Below are 23,704 nucleotides of genomic sequence, written 5' to 3' on the forward strand. Positions count from 1 at the left end.
TTTGCATTTGGCTAAAGTCAGTGTCACTACTTGTAGCATGAGGTGATACCTGGACCCTACAGAGGTTGCACAGGTAGTCCAACTCCTCTAGGATGGTGCATCAATGTGTGCCATTGCCAGAAGGTTTGCAGTGTCTCCCAACCCAGTCTCAAGGCCATGGAGGACATTCCAGGAGATAGGCAGTTACTCTAGGAGAGATGGACAGGGCCATAGAAGGTCCTTAACCCATCAGCAGGACCGGGATCTGCGCCTTTATGCAAGGAGGAACAGGAAGAGCACTGCCAGAGCCCTACAGAATGACCTCCAGCAGGCCACTGGTGTGAATGTCTCTGAGAAAACAACCAGAAACAGTCTTCATGAGGTTGGCCTGAGGGCCCAATGCCCTCTAGTGGGTCCTGTGCTCACTGCCCAGGACCGTGGAGCTCGATGGGCATTTGCCATAGAATACCAGAATTGGCAGGTTCGCAACTAGTGCCCTGTGCTTTTCACAGATGAGAGCAGGTTCACCCTGAGCACATGTGACAGAAGTGAAAGGGTCCGGAAAAGCCACAGAGAACATTATGCTGCCTGTGACATTGTTCAGCAAGACCGTTTTGGTGGTGGGTCAGTGATGGTCTGGAGTGGCATATCCATGGAGGGACACACAGATCTCTACAGGCTAGACAACGACACCTTGACTGCCATTAGGTATCAGATGAAATCCTTGGACCCATTGTCAGACCCTACGCTGGTGCAGTGGGTCCTGGGTTCTTCCTGGTGCACGACAATGCCCGGCCTCATGTGGCGAGAGTATGCAGGCAGTTCCTGGAGGATGAAGGAATGGATACCACTGACTGGCCCCCATGATCGCCTGACCTAAATCCAATGGAACACCTCCGGGACATTATGTTTCAGTCCATCCGACGCCACCAGGTTGCACTTCAGACTGTCCAGGAGCTCAGTGATGCCCTGGTTCAGATCTGGGAGGAGATCCCCCAGGACACCATCCATCATCTCATTAGGAGCATACCCCGACATTATCAGGCATGCCTACAAGCACGTGGGGGCCATACAAACTACTGAATACGATTTTGAGTTGCTGCAATGAAATTTCGGCAAAATGGACCAGTCTACCGCATCATTTTTTCACTTTGATTTTCGAAGTGTCTTTGAATTCAGCCCTCTGTAGGTTGATCATTTTCATCTCCATCAAACGATGTGGCATCTTTTCGTTCCTAACACATTACCCAGTCCATATCAGTATAGATATGATTTTTTTCCCCATTGAGATCTGATGTGTTTTCAAAGCGTTCCTTTAATTTTTTTGAGCGGTGTATATTGTTCTGGTCTGTAGAGGATTAAAAAAAGTAGTTAAAGCAGTGAAAAAGTAGTTCAACTAGTGATGTTGGAAAAATATTGGCACAAGAAACTACTCTAGAACAAACTACTCAAGAAGCGATTGTATTTTCAAACCATTCAGTAATATTTTTTTTGAAATGGCCATCAGATTATTTTAAAAACTGGAATGAGTTGACCGACAAAGTAATATAACTCAAGCTGCTCACTCTGAGACCATTCATATAAACTAACCCAAACCTCAAACTATTCAAAATGACATCAGACTGGGATTTGCTCATATTTGACAGCATATATAATAAATTACTTAAGCATTAAACAATTAAAAAGGTGTAAATATCAGCAAAAAAGAAATGGAGAAAGTTTAGGCTGTTATTTTAGTTTAATAACTTTTCAGTACATGGTTTAGAATTTACAGAATATTAAGGTATACACAGTGAATAGCTACAAGAGGAATACAGCTGGAATTGCATTCCATACAGTACAGTGTAGACAGATGACAAAGCTGTCTGTCAGTCCCTTGGTTCCATCATTGTAGCTCATCAGACACTTGCATAAACAAATCAGTTATAACTGATAGCCAAGAAAAATATGGAAAAAATACATTTATAAAAACAGTAATACTAAGTTAAAAATGTTAATTGCTATTATTTTTTACAACTGCCACTGCTAGAACTTTCTGGTTTCTCTCTTTTATGAATTTGTTCATGTGCTTTTAGGTGGCCTGACTGACTAAAGTTCTTCCCACACTGAAGACAGGAATAGGGCCGCTCTCCAGTGTGAATTTGCTGATGTGCTTTAAGATGTCCTAACCGGCCAAAGCTCTTACCACATTGGCTGCAGCAAAAAGGTCTCTCTCCAGAATGAATCTTCTCATGTGTTTTTAGAACTCCAGAGTTGCTGAAAGTCTTCCCACAATGGGAACAGCTGTACTGTTTTTCCCCAGTGTGAATTTGCTGGTGGGTCCTAAAACTATTCTCCTTACTGAAGCTTTTTCCACAGTGACTGCAGTAAAAGGGCCGTTCTCCAGTGTGACCCATCTGGTGGACTTTCAGTTCTTTCTGCTGACTGAAGGTCTTGCCACACTGAGTACAATTGTAGGGCTTTTCACCAGTGTGGATCCTCTGATGAGCCCTTAGGTCATCAGCTTTGGTAAAGCCTTTTGTACAGTGATTGCAGCTGTATGGTCGCTGTCCTGTGTGAATAAGTTGGTGCCTCTTTAGATTTCCTGCCTGACCAAAGCTCTTTCCACACTGGGAGCAGCTGTAGGGCCGCTCTCCTGTGTGAATGCGCTGGTGTGTCTTCAGGTTTCCTAAAGTGCTGAAGTTTTTCCCACACTGAGTGCACGAAAACGGCTTTTCACCAGTTAGGTTACGTGGTTTGCGCTGCGATGTGCTCTGCACCTTTCCCCCAGTTTTACCATGGCCAACATTCCCTTTACCATCCTGGACAGATGGCAAATCATAGGGGCTTCCAGCACCAAACTCAGGATCTGCTTTCCCTATGCAATCTATGACACTGTCAGGTCTGAGCTTGTTTAACTCTGTCCTAAGCTCAGCCATATGAATAGACTCTAAGCCATTCATCTCCATTTTGTGACTAGATATCAAGTTAGATTCATATTCACCTTTAATTGTGCCCAGGTCAGCAGCATAGTAACACTGAAGATCAGTATGATGCTCTGACTTGATGTATTCCAGACTGTCAGACACATGAGTAATGTAATCAAACACCAAACTCGATTCATATTGCCCCTTGTAGGTCTCCAACTCTGTACCATGAAGAAAATGGAGTTCACTGTGGTGCTCAGATTTGATGTAATCAAGGCCACTGATTTCCATTTTTATTTGCTCAGAACCCAGCTCGGCAGTGCTCAGAGGCTGTATTTCAGAAAGGTCCACAGTACGAATCGTGTCTAGGTTAGGTTCACTTTTCACACATGGCAACATGACCATAGGCTCAACGATCTCAGATGTCAAGGTATTAAGAGTTGATGTCACACAATCTGGTGTGAGTGAGTTAAGGCTGGGCATGAGAGATTCAGAAGCCAGTGTATTGAGACTTGGCATGACACAATCAGAAACTAGTGTGTTAAGGCTTGCTGTAACACACTCTGATGCTAGTGTGTTCAGTCCAAGTGTAATACTTTCAGCTTCCAACTCTGCCATGTGGACAGACTGCTGCACAGTCGGGTCAAATTGTTCAAGTTCCATACAATGAATCTGGCTTGCCTTAGGTTGGTGCTTACTCCAGTCTTGAATAAAAGTCCCAAAATTTCAACACTGCTGTTCAGTTGAGGTGAAGCTTTATCCTTTCATCAAGGAAAATATTGAGCTGTGCAATTCCTACATTGAAGAGAAAGGAAAAAGTAGTTAATATTTATAGTGCATAATATGCAAAAATCAATGATTTTCAGTTCTGGTAATTTATATTAATCAATTCCACACAAATATTAGAAATGTCAGATATTAGTCAGTAAAACTAAACATATTCAAGAATGATTAGGACTTATAGGAAAGTCAAGAACTCTACAGTGTAACAATAATTCAAATTCAACAAACAATATTCAACAAAAAAAATATATTTGGGGCATTGCTTGTACATGTGCTTCATTGGAATGGAGGTGAAAAAGGATGCATCAATGCAAACCACTCTCTCTCAAACAGCAGATCACAAATTGCAATTCCTTCAGACTACTGGCAGAAGTGGGGCTGTGTAATATGATGATATATATTTTTAGAGATGCACTGATTGGTATTGACGCAGATCCATACCTAATTAGATGGATCGGGTATCAACCGTATGTGACTAATCCACGTCCAATACTTTAGTTTGACAGTGTAAAAAAAAAAAAAGCTCCTGTTTCTTTTTAAATTGATTTGTACAATCAACCACATAACTCTTTCCCATTTTAGATGTGTTTTTTGCGGTATTCAAGCTGAGTGCTAATGCTCAGCTGAGTGCAAGTTGAGTGCTAATGCTGCCACTCAGTCTATTTGCCACTCAGTGGATGTGAGCACAGTGACTTCTGCCTGCTGTGAAATCATGTCTATTTTATTTTGTACTGTGCATTTTCAGAACATTACATGTACATACACCACCAGTCAAAAGTTAACACTAAAATTTAACATTTAAGTTACTCACATTTAACTAAAAATACATTCAATATTTTTTGCCAACAAATTTGCAGTATGTTCCCCATTTCAGTACCATTATTGGCAATAAAATACATCTTTGATTCATCACAGTAACTAACTCTAGCAGTAATAACAGCAAGGAAAAGTCAAGGCATTCTTTCTACAACGGACATTAAAATACTGTTCTGTTTCATAGGATGAAACCATAAACTGGTGCATTTAAATTTAATGAATTTGAACTAGTTAATAAGATGTCATACTGTTACATACTCGTTCCATGTTATAAAAGAAACTTGTTTTATTTTACTTATATTTTCATTTATAGTTGTTCAACCAACCTTCCAAATGCTTAACAAGAATAAAAAATCGGCAGTTTATGAAAAAATTAAAAAGTGGCCAAAACCCGTGGTGTGCAAAAATGTTTGACTTTTAGTGTCCCCTTTGCAGTAGGAGAACATCAGATAAGTGGGTGACCATCTGAGTATTTTACATTTGAATCAACAGGTAGTAGCACAGCTGTTTGCAATCTTTGTAAAAAACTTTTGAGAGGTGGATTTAGCATTTAGTGGAAAATCCTATTACACAAAGCACACGTAATTACATGCAATGCAAGTAATACGAAAGAAGCAAATGGATGATTCACTTAATCAAAATAAGTTTAAGTACTGAAGTATGCAATTTGAGATTCACACTATGCTTTGTATTCATAAGTAATGTAGCAGATCATACGGTGGAAAAGTAAGGAAAGACTGGGTAAGGGGGGGAGGATGGGCTGTGAAGGGGCTCAAATGTGTAAAAAAATAGAAATAGTAATAAACTAGCAGTAATTAAGCACTTAATAAATTTATGGTAAAAGTAGTATAAAAATTAATTACCTTTACAAGACAACCCACCCCCCCATGATATCGTCCATCGCGATGTTTCACTGTAGATGTCGTCATATGCTAATTAGGTAGACATCGCCCGACCCTATTCTCAAATAGCATAAATGGGGGAAAAAATTCTGCAGAGCTATCATGATTACTCTATTAAAATTTTCCTTCTCAATTACTTGGCAATATGGAGCATAGCAGATGAGAATCCAAATTAGGAGTGAATGCATTTTGTGGGAACATTTCACATTAAAATTGAATGAAAATGCAGTCTGTCAGGATTGCAAAGCAGAACTTAAATATCACCACAGAAGACTACAATGCAAATACTTCATAAAAATAAGACATTCAGGCTTGACAGACCCACCCAATAATGCAAGGTTAGCCACAGACATGCCATTTAGCCTCTCAGAGTAGCGTAGCCGGTCATTGTAATCATGTGAGCTTAAATCATTTTGCTGAATTTTCTTTCTACAATTCCTGTACATTGAAATACTTGCCGCAAAGGTTAACCCCGTCACTTGGCTGCATCATCTTACATAATATGTTACATAACAACCATGTATTGTTTTTTATTTGTACCATAAATTTGTGTTTAAGGGCTGAATAATATTTGGAAAAGTTAAGTTTTTGCAAATTTTTTGGAATTGAAAATGAACTATATAACCAAACAGAACTTAACAACAGTGGCTGTCAAACAAGTTGGTGTTGCCATGAGTTGTGTAAACACAAAGCAATGCTGACAAATCATTTTTGCACATTATCATCTCTTTGGAATACAGTGGTACCTCAGTTCTCGAACTCATTAGAACGCGAATTTCTTAAAAGTCAAACCAACCCAAAAAAAAATGACCTAGAACTTGATCTCTCAGAAGTCGAACCGTGAATGCTGACCTAAGATAACTTGTACGCGCAGGGAAATGAGTCACGCGGCACATCTCTCAGTGGAAACAAAGGGTAACGCTTCAGTCTCAGCCTCGCATTCACTGTGATAGCATCGTTTGTTGGTGATAGTGCTTTTTTATTGAAAAAAATCAGGTAATACACTGTACGTTATATCATTTTGGTAGCCATTGCTCACCAAAAAGTTACGCAATAGTTGTACAAATGTTACAACCTAAAAGTTTGTGATTTACAAACAAATTAATGAATACAGAGTAATAAAAATAAACAATGGACCGCATGGCATAGTCTAGTGTTGGCGCAGTGTTGGGGCATGGCTTGGGGTTGTCACAATCTGCCGAGCCGGGACTGGGGAAGTAGGGACAGGACTCAAGCGATCCGGAAACACAGGGTTTAATTGAGAACAGGCAGAACAACACAAAGACGTTACAATGACCGGACTGGGGAAACAAACTGAAACGCGGACTAATGACAACCAGAAACAGCTGATCACACGGGGATTCCACACTAGGTTAACGGGGGGGCATGGCACATGGAAGGAGAGGATGATCGGGGCAGGACAGGGGTAGTGTTGGGGTACATTCTTTATCGTTTTGGAAGCCATTAAGAAAAAAATGCTTCTTGTTTTATCCTGTTCATTTTGTGTTTAAATGCTAAAAAAAACATTTAGGTGTAATTTTTGGGGCCGGGAACCAATTAATTGGTTTTCCATTATTTCTTATGGGGAAAATTCGATCAGAACTCGAACTTTTTAGGATTCGAACCCGAGTTCTGAACGGATTAAGTTCGAGTTCTGAGGTACCACTGTATATGGATATATTTCCATATATATTCCAAGAAAGGCTTTTTATTACCAGTTACTGTTAACTTTTCCCCTCTTCAATCATTTTTAATTTCTGACAAACCCACCAACAGCAAGGCATAGATGATGATCATCTCAGAGAGTGCAAACAGAGCTCTAGTAAAAGCAGCAATGGTAAATTTCAGATAGATGATTTTTTTTGCATAAAAAGTTCTGAAAGGATTCATCAATAAAATTGCAATCCTTGCTAAATTTAGTTTCCGGTGACAGAGGAAAACATATTTTAGTACAATTGATGGTACTAAACTGATGGTTTGAATACAGCAAACTATTGCAATCCTTGCGACGTGAGCTTGTGTGGCCACGTGTAATCAAACCGATAGTAATGGTAATTAGGAGAGCACCTAGTCCTCACTCTCTATTGTGACCAAAAGTCAATTGCTATCCTATGCAAATCACCTAAGAAAGATTGAGAAGTTAGACTGCTACAAGGTAGGACAATCAAGGAACAGAGTCGTTCATCACCACTGTTCAGTTCCTGACCTTTTATATTGTGGCTCCTGCCTGGCTATGATCAATCAAGGTTTTTTGTCCTAAATCCTGTAAAAATGCTGGTATCACACACATTTTTGGAGAAGTAGGTTGGAGAAGGCTGTGCATATCAACATCTACTACTGGGTCCCAGTTTGAGACGACCCCTCCGGGAAGGCGTATAGAACGTCTTCTCTGGCAAGATGAACATCTTCCTCTTGTCAGGGGAGTTTTGTAAACTCTGCTTTGCGGTGGCAGCACTCTCTGAGGTACAGACTGGAGAGTGGCCAGATTTTTGGAAGGTGGGTATACCTACTTTTGGTCTAGCCGGTCTGATGGCTGCCATACTCAGGGAGCATCTGTTGCTGTAGCGGATCAGCTCCTTCCGATGGTGTCTGATGTCATTCCTCTCAACGAGTATATTATGAGACTTAGGCTAAGGCACTCCTTAGGTGTCTTGTCTGTTGTCTCAGTGTATGCTCCCTACCGCGGTGAGTGATATCTCATTGAGCGATCTCGCAACTTCGCTCGGTGGTTGAAGGGTGCCCATGAGGTGACACTCCTCTGGTTATGGGTGACTTCAAAGCAGCCACTGGCACTGACAGGGCTGGCTATGAGGATTGTGTCGGTCCCAATGAGTCTGGAGACTGCAGTGAAAGTGGCTCCGTGTTCCTTGACTTTGTGAAAGGTAAGGGGCTGCGGATCGCTGGATCCTGGTTCCAACGTCTTGAGCCGCATCGTTGGACTTGGCACTAAAAATACTGGTGGTGTGACGAAGGAGATCGATCACATTCTCGGGGGCAGACGCTGGAGACTCCTGCAGAACTCCGTGTTCTTCCCAGTTGATTCTGGGGTTCTCCAGGGGTGTGTTCTTGCTCCTACGCTGTTCAATGCTTGTATGGACTGGGTGCTGGGTAGAGTCGTGGGGTCCAGCAGCTGTGGGGTGTCTGTTGATGAAGAAAGACTTACTGATCTTGACTTTGCTGACGACGTGGTGATCTTAGCGGAGTCAAAGTAATGGTGCGGAAATTCCGAGTTGAGTGACATCACGTCCGACAATCTCCCGTTCGAGCTACCCACATCTCGGAACAAACATGGCTGCCTCCATGAACACGTTGCTGTGTGTTGTTGCTTTATATTTTAGCAGATTTGGAATTTCCCAAATGGAGAAAATGGAGAAATGGAGATTTTTCCGAGAGACAAACAAGAAACACAAACCAGTCAAACCACATTAAAAGCTTTATAAAATATTTTAGTACATTCATAGCGATATTCTTTTTTCGATCGGTAAACAAATTATAAACAAACCAAGTCGCCATGTTGAAATTACGTCACAGGGGCAACTCGGGCAACAAAATCTGGTCCGACTTCAACGTCATAAAAGGGGCGTGTTTTTAAACCTCATCATTTCTGACTTTTTTTTCACTAGTTTTGCATTTGGCTACGGTCAGTGTCACTACTGGTAGCATGAGGTGATACCTGGACCCCACAGAGGTTGCACAGGTAGTCCTCCAGGATGGCACATCGATACGTGCCATTGCCAGAAGGTTTGCTGTGTCTCCCAGCACAGTCTCAAGGGCATGGAGGAGATTCCAGGAGACAGGCAGTTACTCTAGGAGAGCTGAACAGGACCATAGAAGGTCCTAAAACCCATCAGTAGGACCGGTATCTGCTCCTTTGTGCAAAGAGGAACAGGATGAGCACTGCCAGAGCCCTACAAAATGACCTCCAGCAGGCCACTGGTGTGAATGTCTCTGACCAAACAATCAGAAATAGACCTTTTTCACAACTTCCGCATTTTTGACCGGAAATACGTAATCGTGGGGTATCTTTACTTCCACCGGTTTTAAAAAAAATGGCGCAAGCAGCGAACTCTTCTTCTTGCAGTGTACCGGGCTGTTCTTGTAAAGCCCAAAAGCAGCCACATATATCTTTTCATTCCTTCCCTGTTAATGGTGAAGTTCGACGTAAATGAATTCAGGCTATCCGGCAGGATGAAGGACCAAACTTCACAGTTAAAAAGCAGAGCACGTACGTCTGCAGCAGACACTTCACCTCAGACAGAGCAAACACCGTATTTTAAGCACAAATGACACAAGGCCTAAACTTTTAACTTTTAAACAAGTAGAGGCATGCCCGAGCTAAACGCTGTCAAAAAGAGCAAATGCGAAACAAGCACAAATATTGTAGCCCAAGTTTTTAAAAAAGAATAAAAGCCATAATCAGTTTAACAGTTTTATTTCAATGCAAAATAGAAAAAGTATTTCACGAAGATCCATCGATAGCGGCTCTGGGTTCCGTCGATGTGCTTAGGGTGTTTTATTTTAAATAACACATTGGCCGAAATAGTGCTTCATTACTGAAAAAACGTTATGGTTAAGGGGTTTATTTGAAATGTGCATGTCCGGGGTTTTGCTGTGTGTGTGTGTGTGTGGGCGCGAACAAACATTTACTGAAAAAGCCTGTTTATTAAATAGATAATAATCTGCTGCTAACATCTTGGTGCCACATACTCACTTTTGTTGCCAGGGGTTTAGACTTTAATGGCTGTGTGTTTAGTTATTTTGAGGGGACAGCAAATTTACACTGTTATACAAGCTGTACACTGGCTTCTTTACATTGTATCAAAGTGTCATATCTCCAGTTTTGTCCCATGAAAAGATATAATAAAATATTTACAAAGATGTGAGGGGTGTACTCACTTTTGTGAGATACTGTACTAGTTAACATATGCATACATTTTGGTTGTTTGTATGGATTACGTCATATATAAACATATAAACTATGGAAATCCACATTTGCTGACAACAATCTACTTAAGTCCATTTAAAACAAACCGTTCACTAACTGCTGTGTAAAGACGGGTTTCTATTTGTGGTGGGGTGGTGTGTGGTGTCTCATTACATTGTTTTAGTTTAATTTTGTAAAGTAGCTTCAGAGGAAATACATATTGGATTTTTGGAGATGGGTTTTATATACTGGACAGTGATGATATTCAGCCACCAACAAACAGCATGTCAACAGACTAAATGATGGATCAAAGACTAAACCCTCCCAATTATTTAGATCCCCACAGTTTCAGAACCACTGGCCGGTACAATGTTCTTAGGAATTTTGAAAAAGATCAATGGAGTACTTTTAGATTTCTGTAACCAGCCTTTCAACCCTTTGCTGCCACCTAGTGCTGCTGCTTCAATTTTGGTCATGTGTCTCAAAATGAAATCAGGTGTAGATATCATCCACAAAATGTTTTCTATGAAGTTGCAATAAGATCAAATCTAAGACCATGAAATACTTTTTAACTTATGATCACAGGATCAAGCATCTTCAGCAGTGTCTTCAGCTCTGGTGTTGATAACTTTCAATATCAATAAAGTTTAAATGTCGTTCAACCAATACTAATACATAGGGTTGGGTACCGAAAACCGGTGCCAATACGGCACCGGTACCTATATAACCGGTATGTACCGGACCGAAACAAAACGTGAATTTCGGTGCCACTTAGATGCCTGAACTGTCGATTGAAATATTTGTTCTCTGGGGCTATGATGACACAGTTGTAATAAGCATAAGATTTATCAACACACACGTGACATCATCAGGAAATGAGACCATCCGAGATGCGTGTGAATGCAGCAACTAACGTTACACTTGCTCTGACGGCAGCAGGTGGTCTACCGCTATCTTAGCTTGCTAAATTAAACAACTTTTGTTAAAATGCCTAAAACTAAACGGTCGAAAGTGTGGCTATATTTCACAAGAAAGGATTCCAACACCGCGGCGTGCAGCAAATGTTTTACAACAGTTGCGTGTAAAGGGGGAAACACGTCAAATCTAATGAAACATTTGAGGGTACACAGAATAAACTTAAAAGCAGAGGGATGCACCGTGCTTGACAGCTTGCGGACAACAGCTGGCACGATCGGTGTGGATAACCCCAGCCCCAGTCATACCAACCGTAGCAAAAAGGAGTCCACCGATTATGATGACGACAGCAACCTCTCCGCAGGTTAGTAGTAGGCTAATGTAATGTTAAATTAACATTACATAGGTGGCTTATGTTTTGTTGTCGTTTTTTGTATTTACATATACACTCACCTAAAGGATTACTAGGAACACCATGCTAATACGGTGTTTGACCCCCTTTCGCCTTCAGAACTGCCTTAATTCTACGTGGCCATTGATTCAACAAGGTGCTGAAAGCATTCTTTAGAAATGTTGGCCCATATTGATAGGATAGCATCTTGCAGTTGATGGAGATTTGTGGCTGAAGAGACTGAAGTTTACCCTTTGTTTCCACTGACAGACTCATTTACCCGCGCGAAAAAGTTCTCTTAGGTCGGCATTCACGGTTTGACTTCTGAGATTCAGATAGAGTTCTAGGTAATTGGTTGGTTCGACTTTTAAGAAATTCGAGTTATAATGAGTTTGAGAACTGAGGTACCACTGTATTAATATGTTGCACAACTACACAGTCATGTAATTAAGGTAACAGCTTTATATAATTAATAAATAAATAAATAAATAAATAAATAAATAAATAAAAACTCTGACCCAAATCGATATCAGATCGGATCGGAATAGAATGGATCGAATTGTGATAATCGATTCTAAATCTTGAGAATCGGAATCGAATCGATTCTTGAAATTTGAATCAATACCCAGCACTATCGTGAACTCAATCGTGAATCGTATCGAATCGTGAGTTGAGTGTATCGCTACATCCCTAATAAATGCAAAAAAATACTTTGATAATATACAATTTACAGCGTGGCTAACATCTTTTGACAATGTTTTTTAACCAAGTTAGTAAACTGGTTAGAAAAGATCAGTTAAATGGTTAATTTATATGGAGATAGATTTAAGTCTAAAGTAATCTAGTGCTGTCCCAAACGATTATTCTTTAAACGATTAACCTAGCGATTATTATTTGACAAAACTACTAATTTTTCGATTGATCTGATGAAAATAATTGCTTATCAATAAATTTAAGTTAGTCATTTAATACAATTCACCCCTCCCCCACACACAAATCTATAATTCTCATTAACATTTCAATTTATTAAAACATTTCTTAAACATTAGAGCATTATTAACAAAAAAGGCAAATCTTAACAGATTCAATAGGATTTCTGTTAGACTGAAGTTAATAATCACTGCAATAGTTTTTACTTATTTATTTCAGTACACTAATTTGACTATAATGTTGAAATAGATGCTAAAACATGGAATGATTTCATAACTATAGAAACATGTTTTTAACAAACACTAGCAAAGGTAGCTTATAGTTAAGCTTACTTCAGTAAGCAAGCAACGATTTAGGCTACAGTGTGTAAGAGTCATAAACGATCATTTGTCTCACTGTTACATGACAGAATAAGTAAACAGAAAATATAAAATGGCTGAAACAGCGTCATTAACGTCAGCTACAATACAGGTGCAGAAAAGGTGTCATGACTAAAGTATTCCCAAACTCTGGAAGACCACGTGCAAGCATCTTTTGCCGCGTGTTTCTCCAGAGGCTCCGGAGCTCTGCTGGTAGACACAGCCATGTTGCCTCGTGCGTGGAGGGGTGGGCGGCAAATTTAGTTTTTGCAGGGCGGTAGGAGATGTGTCATTAATATTTATGAGAGAAGTGCTACAAGATTGGCCAGTGAATACCTTACAACATAGTGCAGCACTGCTGGCACCGGCGATATTAGACAAAACTATATCGGAATTCAGTCTATAACTGATATAGTTGTAACGGTGCCAGCAGTGAAACAACTAGCCAGCTTATTAGCGGAATAATTTTGTATTGTAAATGAAAACCACGCCACAGGTAAAATATTGCAGCTCTCGAGTGGCGAAGAGATCATCAGGTGGAAAGTAAAGTTCAGTTAGAAATCCTGTCCATAAATATTATAAACAGGATCGATGACAAAGGGCAGCCCTGGCGGAGCCCAACCCGCACTGGGAACATGTCCGACTTATAAACGGCAATGTGGACCAAGCTTCTGCCCCGTTCATACAGTGGGCGATTCGCCCACAACAGTGGACCCCGGACCCCATACTCCCGAAGCACCCCCCACAGAGCACCTCGGGGTACCCGGTCGTAAGCCTTTTCCAAATCCACAAAACACATGTAGACTGGACAGGCAAACTCCCAGGCCCCCTCCAGTACCCTTGCGAGGGTATAAAGCTGGTCCAATGTTCCATGGTCAGGACGAAAACCGCATTGTTCCTCCTGAATCCGAGATTCGACTATCGATCTCACCCTCCTCTCCAGTACCCTGGAATAGACTTTCCCAGGAAGGCTGAGAAGTGGGATCCCCCTGTAGTTGGAACACACCCTCCGCTCCCCCTTCTTAACTCTATGGAGTGAACCAGGGGCCCCTTGCATGGGGGGGCATTTCTTCCCTCTTTGGAATAATTACCTTATAACTTCAGATATAAAAGTCACAGACACATGCCTGATACCTAAAAGCAAAGTTGACCCCTTTACAATTGATTGTAGGAAGTTCAATAACGAAATGAATAACCTGTGTATAATTTATGGACATGCGAATATAACAAAAACAGCTGGAAAAATACAAAAACCTGTCATTGTGTCTTGGATTTTTGTAAATATTTCAAAAACTACATGATGGAATAGGTCCAATTTTAAAAATCTGGTTCCCAAACTTGTTTTCTACATGTGTGCCCAATTTCATATCATTTGATGCAGCCCAACAGGTTTTACGGAGGAAAGAGCAAAATGGTGCAACTGGGAGCCTTTCCTATCCAAAACCTAACCTAAACTAATCTGAAACTTATCCAAAATGGCAATAGTGTAACTAGCAGTGTTTTTTGGGGTAGCAACTTTCTTTCTAAATGCATTACCACTTATAGGTCATAAGTAACAATTTGTCACACATCATCACCACACATTTGTAGGAAAATCTATATTTTATTCACACGACTTGTGCCAAACTTATCCAAAACCTATCCAAACTGGCCACAGTGTAACTAGCAGTGTTTTTTTGGGGTAGCGTCTTTCTTTCTAAATGCATTACCACTTATGGGTCATAAGAAACATTTTGTTTCTAACCCTAACCCTGCATAACTGTGCCCAAACAAAGCCAGACAAGTGCCCCGCATAACTGTGGCCAAACAAAGCCCGACAAGTGCCCCGCATAACTGTGCCCAAACAAAGCCCGACAAGTGCCCCGCATAACTGTGCCCAAACAAAGCCGACAAGTGCCCCGCATAACTTTGCCCAAACAAAGCTGACAAGTACCTTACATAATGTTGCCCAAACAAAGCCGACAAGTACTGTACATAACTTTGCTCAAACAAGGCCGACAAGTGCCCCGCATAACTTTGCCCAAACAAAGCCCCGCGTAACTTTGCCCAAGTGAAAGCCAAAAGCGCTGCATTACTTTGAACACTTCAAAGCTTGACAAAGGCGATGCGGAACTTTTCCCAATGTACCACAATACAAGTGTTACCAAAGCAAATGTTAATTGTAATTTGCTGAATCACGGAATTATAAAAATCTATAGAATAAAAGAGTAAAATGTAAACTGTAAATAAATGTACTTATGTCGAGCGTTGCATCCTCTCCGCGCAAAAAAGCGTCCTCCTCCATCGAATCAATGGATAAAAGCGACACTTTCTTCCCCCGAACCACTCTTCAAAATCATCTTCTGTGCTTTCTCAACAGTGAAAGTCATCCGAGCCATTTTTCTTCAGTCAAAAAAGTTGTTGTCGGAAAATAACTGGGTAAACTCACGGAGACTACGTGCGCAATGCGTAATCGAGACACTCCCACAAATACTGCACCTGCAGAGAATAATTTGCGCATTCATGTCCCCAGCGCGAAAAACAATGCCCAATCAGCACATCCCATACCATTTTAGACACACCTCTATTGGATGAAGCAAATGACACTGTAATTTGATGTTCATGTAAAAAGTTTATTATGGTGAAACATAACCATGGGCAAAGGTTCAGTGCTTAAAAAATAATGTGCTAGCAGGGAAGCAGAGCATATATCTGAAAAAATACTTGACAATGAAGGATTACAGTGATTGATTTATGTACATAAGAGATCAAGCTTTCAAACGAGGGTAACTGTCATTTTATTCATTGGTTTTCTTCTAAAACTCCGAAGATAAAAAACATTGCACGAATGTACAGAATGCCGACTGACATTTTTCTACGATGAGTGAGCAAGCTATTTGAGAGCATTACAGTCATATTTATGGAAAAATGCGTGTTTTGTCTTAATACTGTGACGGTTTATGAATTATTGGCCGTGAAAGAAATAGTTTGAAGTGCTTAGTTTTCATTTTATTAACACTTATATTTTGCTTCCTGACACTCGACCCGTTTAAAGATGGCTACCATGGTCATTTTATTTTTACTTGTTACAAAAAAAACCATGGCACAAAAATTGCGCAACTTTCTACAGATATTATCTGAAAGGTTTTTTGTAGTGTAACAAGCCGTTTTTGGTTGATTTGATACATTTGTTTCTTTTATTGAACGTCATTTTTTTCTGTTATTGAAAGTTCGGACGTATGCGTCCGAACCACTAGGCGGCGACAGTGAAAGAGTTAAATAAGGGGACCACCACCCCGGTCTGCTAATCCAGCGGCACTGTCCCTGACCTCCATGCACTGTTGAGAAGGCGTGTCAGCCACGACAGCCCCACAACATCCAGAGCCTTCAGGTACTCTGGGCAGATCTCGTCCACCCCCGGGGCCCGGCCACCACGTAGCTCTCCAACCACCCTGGCCACCTCAGCCCCAGTGATGGGCAAGCCCCCCCCAACACCCACGGTGGCCTGCCGGTACCAGTCTGCTGTCTCTGGAGAGACCCCCGGAGTAATAATTCCCGGTAAGCCTCCTTCTTCAGCTTGACAGCCCCCCTCACTTCTGGTGTCCACCATCGGGTACGGGGGTTACCGCCACGACTGGCGCCGACCACCCTGCAGCCACAACTCCGTACGGCCGCTTCCACAATAGAGGTCCGGAACAGTGTCCATTCAGACTCAATGTCCCCGACCTCCCCCAGTATGCAGTTGGAATTCTGCCGGAGGTGCGAGTTAAAGCTCCGGCGAACAGGAGCCTCTGCCAGACGTTCCCAGCAGACCCTCACTATGCGCTTGGGCCTACCAGGTCTGACCGGCTTCCTCCTCTGCCACCTGAGCCAACTCACCACCAGGTGGTGATCAGTTGACAGCTCTGCCCCTCTCTTTACCCGAGTGTCCAAGACGGAAGGCCGCAGATCAGATGATACGATTATGAAATCGATCATCCACCTGTAGCCTCGGGCATGTTCGTACCATGTCCACTTATGGACACCCTTATGCTCGAACATGGTGTTTGTTATGGACAAACCATGCATTGCACAGAAGTCCAATAGCAGAACACCATTCGGGTTCAGATCAGGGAGGCCGTTCCTCCCAATCACCCCCCTCCAGGTCACACCGTCATTGCCTACGTGAGCGTTGAAGTCCCCCAGCAATACGATGGAATCCCCTCGTGGCACGCTAACCAGCATACCACTAAGGGAATCCAATCTGCTATGCTAAATCTTGCATATTTCTGTGCAATTTATCATTATGTTATTATTTATAAGAATGCAGAAGGCAAGCGTAGGCAGATCAGATAGCTCAGACAGGAGAATGAAATGGCAATGTGAGGTAACAAAATGTGCTATGTATTTTTTAGTTATGTCATATTTGGCATGTGATGGAGATTATGCCTCTTAAAAAATAATTTGGCTCCTAAATATACTCAGCAAAAAAAGAAACGTCCCTTATTCAGGACTGTGTATTTCAACAATAATGTTGTAAAAATCCAAATAACTTTACAGATCTTCATTGTAAAGGGTCTAAACAATGTTTTCCATGCATGTTCAATTAACCATAATCAATTAATTAACATGCACATCCGAATATCACACCTACGTGACAGGTACAGGATGGCCACAACAACTGACAAGAGTCACACCAGGAACACACAAGCCCTCAGTCCAGCCTCTCTCAGCCTATTGCGGACAGTCTGAGCACTGATGGAGGGATTGTGTGTTCCTGGTGTGACTCGGGCAGTTGTTGTGGCCATCCTGTACCTGTCACGCAGGTGTGATATTCGGATGTACCGATCCTGTGCAGGTGTTGTTACACGTGGTCTTCCACTGCGAGGATGATCAGCTGTCCTTCCTGTCTCCCTGTAGCGCTGTCTGAGGCGTCTCACAGTGCGGACATGGCAATTTATTGCCCTAGCCACATCAGCAGTCCTCATGCCTCCCTGCAACATGCCTAATGCACATTCACGCAGATGAGCAGGGACCCTGGGCATCTTTCTTTGGGTGTTTTTCACAGTCGTTAGACAAGTCTCTTTAGTGTCCTGCGTTTTAAGAACTGTGACCTTAAATGTCTACTTTCTGTAAGCTGTTAAGGTCTTAACGACCATTCCACAGGTGCATGTTAATTAATTGATTATGGTTAATTGAACATGCATGGAAAACATTGTTTAAACCCTTTACAATGAAGATCTGTAAAGTTATTTGGATTTTTACAATATTATTGTTGAAATACACAGTCCTGAAAAAGGGACGTTTCTTTTTTTGCTGAGTATATTTTGGGTTTAGGAGCCAATGGTTCCTAAAGTTTGTTTTTTGTCTGGAGCCATGTTCAAGATGTGATTAAGAGTCACAGTTCACTACTAAACTTTACTGTTATGTTGACAAATTACTACTTATGTGACCAAAAAATCTCACTGTGATTTCAGATTTGTAATTCATTTTTTATGGACGATTACTCTAGACATAAATCATCCTTCAGGCCAGCCCCCTCAGTAACTGGAATTCTCCATTTGCCTCGCACTCATCAGAACTAAATGACTAGAACTAAATTTTGGCCACTGTTAACGTAACTTTCCCCACATAACAAGTGGTTTGTAAATGTAATGCTGAAAAATGTAAACTGAAATCCGTAATGGCAACCTGACCATCAAACTCAGATTAGGATTCGTAAATGTAAAAAGAGGATTGTACACGTAAAACTTAAGTGGTAAGCACAGACACATTTGGAACTCTAAATATGGATTTGAATGTCATAAAATCAAAATATGACATTTGTTGGTCTGTAAACAAAAAAATGTAAATATAAATTGTGATATAAACTGTATATCATGGATCATGATCCTGCAATTGTGATGACATTTTGACCAAACTGCCAACCCCTAAGTCTGACATAACACATGCAAAGTGTATGCGTGATAACTTAAGCAACGGGAAAACTGGGTACTCCAGTTCACTTAACATGTTTTTGGAGTGTGAAAGGGAACTGGAAGATCCAGCCTGAACCCATGCACACACGGGGGGAACATGCAAACTCCACACACACAAAGCAGCAGTGTGCAGAAACAGCACTACCCACAGCACCACCTTCAATATTAAGTCTGTACAATGTGCAATATTAATATCCAAATCACATGCTATGCACATAAAATTTTCACATCACAAGAACCTCAACTGTAAGCTGGGTTAAGATAAGTTTTCACTGTCACAGAAAACAAAACTTAGCAAGTTCTGCAATTTCAACTAGATTTGGGGGGGTCTGAAACAACAGCATTGTATAATCCAAACAGCACTGTCATTTAGTCCACCCATCCAATCCATACTTGTCCCACACTCACCAACTTGTACAATTTCTAGACGTGCTGGATGGATCATGAGAAAAAGTTAATAAATGTGTTTTTACCTAAATGCTATGAATTCTTTTTGGTCTAAAAGTACACTTATGCATTTATCGTACATTCTACTTGCAGAATCTTTCCCAACTAATTAGATGGTAAATTTCCTTTGGGTATGCCTTAATGTCCATGCTTGAAAATGTCTATTTCTAAATTCATATTGAAATATTTATATTTCACTTATTTCTCTTTTGCACTATGACCAAAAATTGTAACATAATGGTAAGAACTGTAACAGATACACTAATGGTATATATGGAGGTCTGGAGGGACATTCTGTTTTTGTGTACACAAAAAATTAAAGTTGTGTGCAGGAAAATTAAGGTTTTGGAATGGCCCAGAATGCTGATAGACTCCTACCCAAAAAGACTGAATGCTGTAATTAAATCAAAATCAAAAAGGGCTTCAACAAAAGTATTTGTTTAAGGCTGTGCACTTATGCAACCAGCTTGATGTACATTTTTTATTTTCCCTCCTAGCAAAAGTTTGTTTTTCAATTGAATTGTACAGGTCATATTAAAGTTGGGGAAAGTTTTGAAGTAGTCATCACAAAAACCTGGCATTTTAACAGGGATGTGTATACTTTTCCTATCCACTGTAGGTGTTCATTAGACATAATGGGCTTGGGAAAATTTAAACACAGAAGAGAACACTATGACTGGGCTGTACCAACATGGATTAAATAATCCTGGTTTAGACTTAATCTAGAGCAGTGTTACTCAAAGTGTGGTCCGCGGACCACTAGTGGTCCGTGAGCGACCTCAAGTGGTCCGTGAAGTAATATCATCTCTAAAAAAAAATACCTAACCTAACTAGGACTGGACGATATGGCAAAAATTTATATCACGATATATTTCTTAATTTTGGTCGATACGATATAATTCCGATATCGATATGGACAATATTAAAAAGCCTCAGGAAAAAACTGCCGAGGACACACACAATGGATGTCTGCAGACTGAATTTGCAAAGTCTATAATACCTCCAGGCTCCTCCTATTAAAATTATATATATTTTTTTTAAATAAAAACAGTACAAAAAAAAATAAGGTTCACTTTTTATTTGTATTTAGCCTTTACAAACAAGAAATGTGAAATAAACTATCAAATAAATAAAACTCTCAGACTCAGCTTATTAACAATAATATATTTCCATTTAAACTAAAACAGGCTGATTATTCATATACTGTATATTATATGATACAGTATATATGTATATCGAAATATCGGAAATGTGTTTAAAAATCGTATCACCGTTATTGAAAAAAAATATATCGCGATATATATTGATATCGAATTATTGTCCAGCCCTAAACCTAACATTGACTGAAGGGTAAAGCGAATTTATTCTCGGAACAAAAATGTATACATTTTATTTAAAAAAATAGAGCCAATTAGTTTATTACTTCTTCATAACAGTCATGTTACTTGCCATTTTGAATGTGTGAAAATTGAAAACAATATTTCGAACAGGAAACTTTAAATAAAATTGAAAAAGAAAAAAAAAACATTCCAAACCATTGGTTAACCATTGTTAGATGTTTTGTACAATAAAAGGTTCAAAACATTTATGCTTTTTTTTTTCTTTTGGCGTGGGACGGGGGTGGTTGGATGTGGTCCCTGATTTTTTTTTTTTTTGAGAAAGTGGTCCTTGGTCTGAAAAAGTTTGAGTAACACTGATCTAGAGCAAGTAAATTTTGGTTTAAACTGGATTTTAATTAGTCAGAGACACATTGTACATCTTAATTTTAACCCTGGATTAGTTAAAACTATGATTTAAATTGGATTAAGTTAGGTTCAGTGTCCACTATCATGGATTCCAATGAAATGTAAACAAGTTTATGACGCATTCTAGGATAAATATACCCCTAAATGAAGTTAACGCAAATGTCTCATGACCTTTTAAAAAACAAAAGCTCCAACTTTTACCACACTTTTGGTTTAAGTTACACTGATTTACTTTTTACACACAACATGGATGTTAATTGAGCACCAGTCCTGTTGATTGTGCAAAAAGGTCCCCATTCTCACCACCTGGATTAGTAATCAAAATAAGCATGTGAGACCCAAAAAGTTCATAGGTTAAACTGACTAAAATGACTGGCATGAAATACATTTCATATAAAACTACACCACCATGCCAAAACAGTGGAGGATAAAAAAGTAGCTTTGTTAATTATTGGGGGCATCAATCGCAATCATAACTGGATACAGCATGTTATTTATATTTTACTTATATAACCTGTGACATGTTCATGACTCTTATGGGCTGGGAGAGCATTTTTTTCCCCCCCACTCTGACAGTAGCCTGCTGTGAGAGGGTTTTTTGGCCTCCCAAGAGCAACTTTGTTTTAGCTTTACATGGTTCAGTAGGAAGTTATCTGGTAATCAATAGCTAAAACTGAAGTGTTTTATTGTACTTGCTACTTCATTATATTAACTATACGTTAAACTAAAAGTTAAATACTGTATATAAAATATATTGGGCTGGGAGTAAGGGACGGGGTCATAGCAAGTTAATCATGGGGCCAGCTCAGCGTTGTGTTTGCAAAATGTTTGCTATTCTGGATGCTTGTGTCCAGTCGAACTTCATCTGTGAGCAATCTCAGCTAGTGGACTAACTCATGGTCAAGGTTCGTGACCTTGAGGAGCAACGGGCTCTAATCCGACAAAACAGACTTAGAAGCGATAGTTAATACAGGGGTAGAATTACTTTGTTCGGGGGGCACAGCAATGTTTGCCTTTTATCCCCTCAAATATAGGAGGGCACTAAGGCATTTTCCCGTAGGTTCGGAGGGCACCAAGGCAATCAAGAATTACTGGCCAGGGCACTGAGGCAAAAAGGTATATAGCCGGACGCATGAAATATTTAGCATTCTGACATTTTCAAGGGCAATAAATGCATTAGCACCCTGTGAAATAGTGTTAGACTAGCTATTGAAAAAAAGATGCTGTTGCCTTCATTCACCTACTCAGTAATGACGAAATGTTTTATGAAAAAAAACAGAACCAGCTATTGTCAGTGATAAAAACTTTAATTAAATGAACATTATTTTTACTGAGACATTGACACTAACATGACTAACAGAACTTCAAAATAATGCATGAGTGACCATATTCAAGCCAACTAACACTCGCCAACTGTCCCGAGCCACTCGCTAACTGTCCCACCAAGTGCCGTGAGCCACTACGAACTGTCCCGCCCAGTGCCGCGAGCCACGACGAACTGTCCCGCAACACTTCCGTGAGCCACTACGAACTGTCCCGTGACAGCAGCTGCAGGACAGTACAGTTTATGCTCTAACTCCTTCTCCGTTTTCACTTCAATTCAATGCACATCTGGTATCAATTATTTAAATCTTCTATGAATTATTACAGTCTATTATAAATTACTACAACGTCAAGTAATGACAGATAATTTCCATAACAATAGATGCGGTATGATTGGGAAAGACATGGATAACCAGCGAAATTACCTAAAAAACATCAGTTATTTTCAGGGTCTTAGAAGCAGCAGCCGTCATTTCAGCCTGCTTTCTTTTTTTCACCCGATCTTTGGTAGGCATTTTAATTGGAACTTTGTGGCCTTATAACAGGTCCTTAACATGTATATGTCGATGTAAATCGATGATTGAGCCTCACTTTCAAAAGAACTTCTAAACCTTCTCACCCTCCCTATTCTATGAACATGTTGCTATTAGTTTCGGAGGGAGGTAAGCATCGGCTAGAATAGCCACTCTGAATAATTTAACCATGGAGGCGTGGCTAACGTAAAATTATGGGATGCGATTATCAACCCAGATATCATGGACATGGCGACAGAAAAGTAAAAAACGGAAGAACTTGTTCTTGATTTCATAAGTTTATTGACTTTATTATGATCTAAACATACACAATAGGGCACAAAGGCAACTGAGGAAGAGGGCACTGCAAGTATCTGCCGGCAAGAATTTGTAAATATTCAGGGCAGCACGGCAAATTGCTAAGGCACGGCGGCTTTTGCTGTCGATGCCGTCGATAAATTCGATCCCTGTTAATATGCCTTTTAGGGAGATAGCGTGTATACCACAAGCGGGGGGAAGAATGAAAAACACAGTGGTCGAGAGAGCTGGGTGACTGAAGGTCATAAACGTAAGAAAGGGCGTAAACACTTTACAGAGGCGGCATCACCAAAACTGTGTCAAACCGCTTTCAGGTGCTTTCTGCTTTAGAGCCGGAAGAGACTGGGGAGGCAGGTGGGCCCTTGGGCACCGAGGAGCCCCCTCCCCCCAGGAAGAGGGAGGTTTAGTGGGGGATTCAATTATTAGAGGTGCAGACAGTTATGTGTGTACACGTGATAGAGGATGTCGTATGGTGTCTTGCCTGCCTGGTGCTCAAGCAGGGGACCTTCTGGATCACG

At 40.6% G+C, this 23,704-nt stretch overlaps 1 protein-coding gene across 1 annotated transcript in view; it reads right to left on the minus strand.

Moving 5' to 3' along the window:
- Positions 1 to 1,698: 1,698 nt before the first annotated feature.
- LOC111859751 (uncharacterized) overlaps positions 1,699 to 23,704 on the minus strand; it is a 32,760-nt gene continuing 10,754 nt past the window's right edge. The window contains exon 2 of the mRNA XM_023842721.2: positions 1,699 to 3,680. Coding sequence (XP_023698489.1) covers positions 1,983 to 3,548 — 1,566 coding nt within the window. The 5' untranslated portion in view covers positions 3,549 to 3,680 and the 3' untranslated portion in view covers positions 1,699 to 1,982. The remainder of the gene's footprint in view (positions 3,681 to 23,704) is intronic.

Source organism: Paramormyrops kingsleyae, chromosome 22 (genome assembly GCF_048594095.1).
Source record: "Paramormyrops kingsleyae isolate MSU_618 chromosome 22, PKINGS_0.4, whole genome shotgun sequence".
NCBI classification, from domain to species: domain Eukaryota; kingdom Metazoa; phylum Chordata; class Actinopteri; order Osteoglossiformes; family Mormyridae; genus Paramormyrops; species Paramormyrops kingsleyae.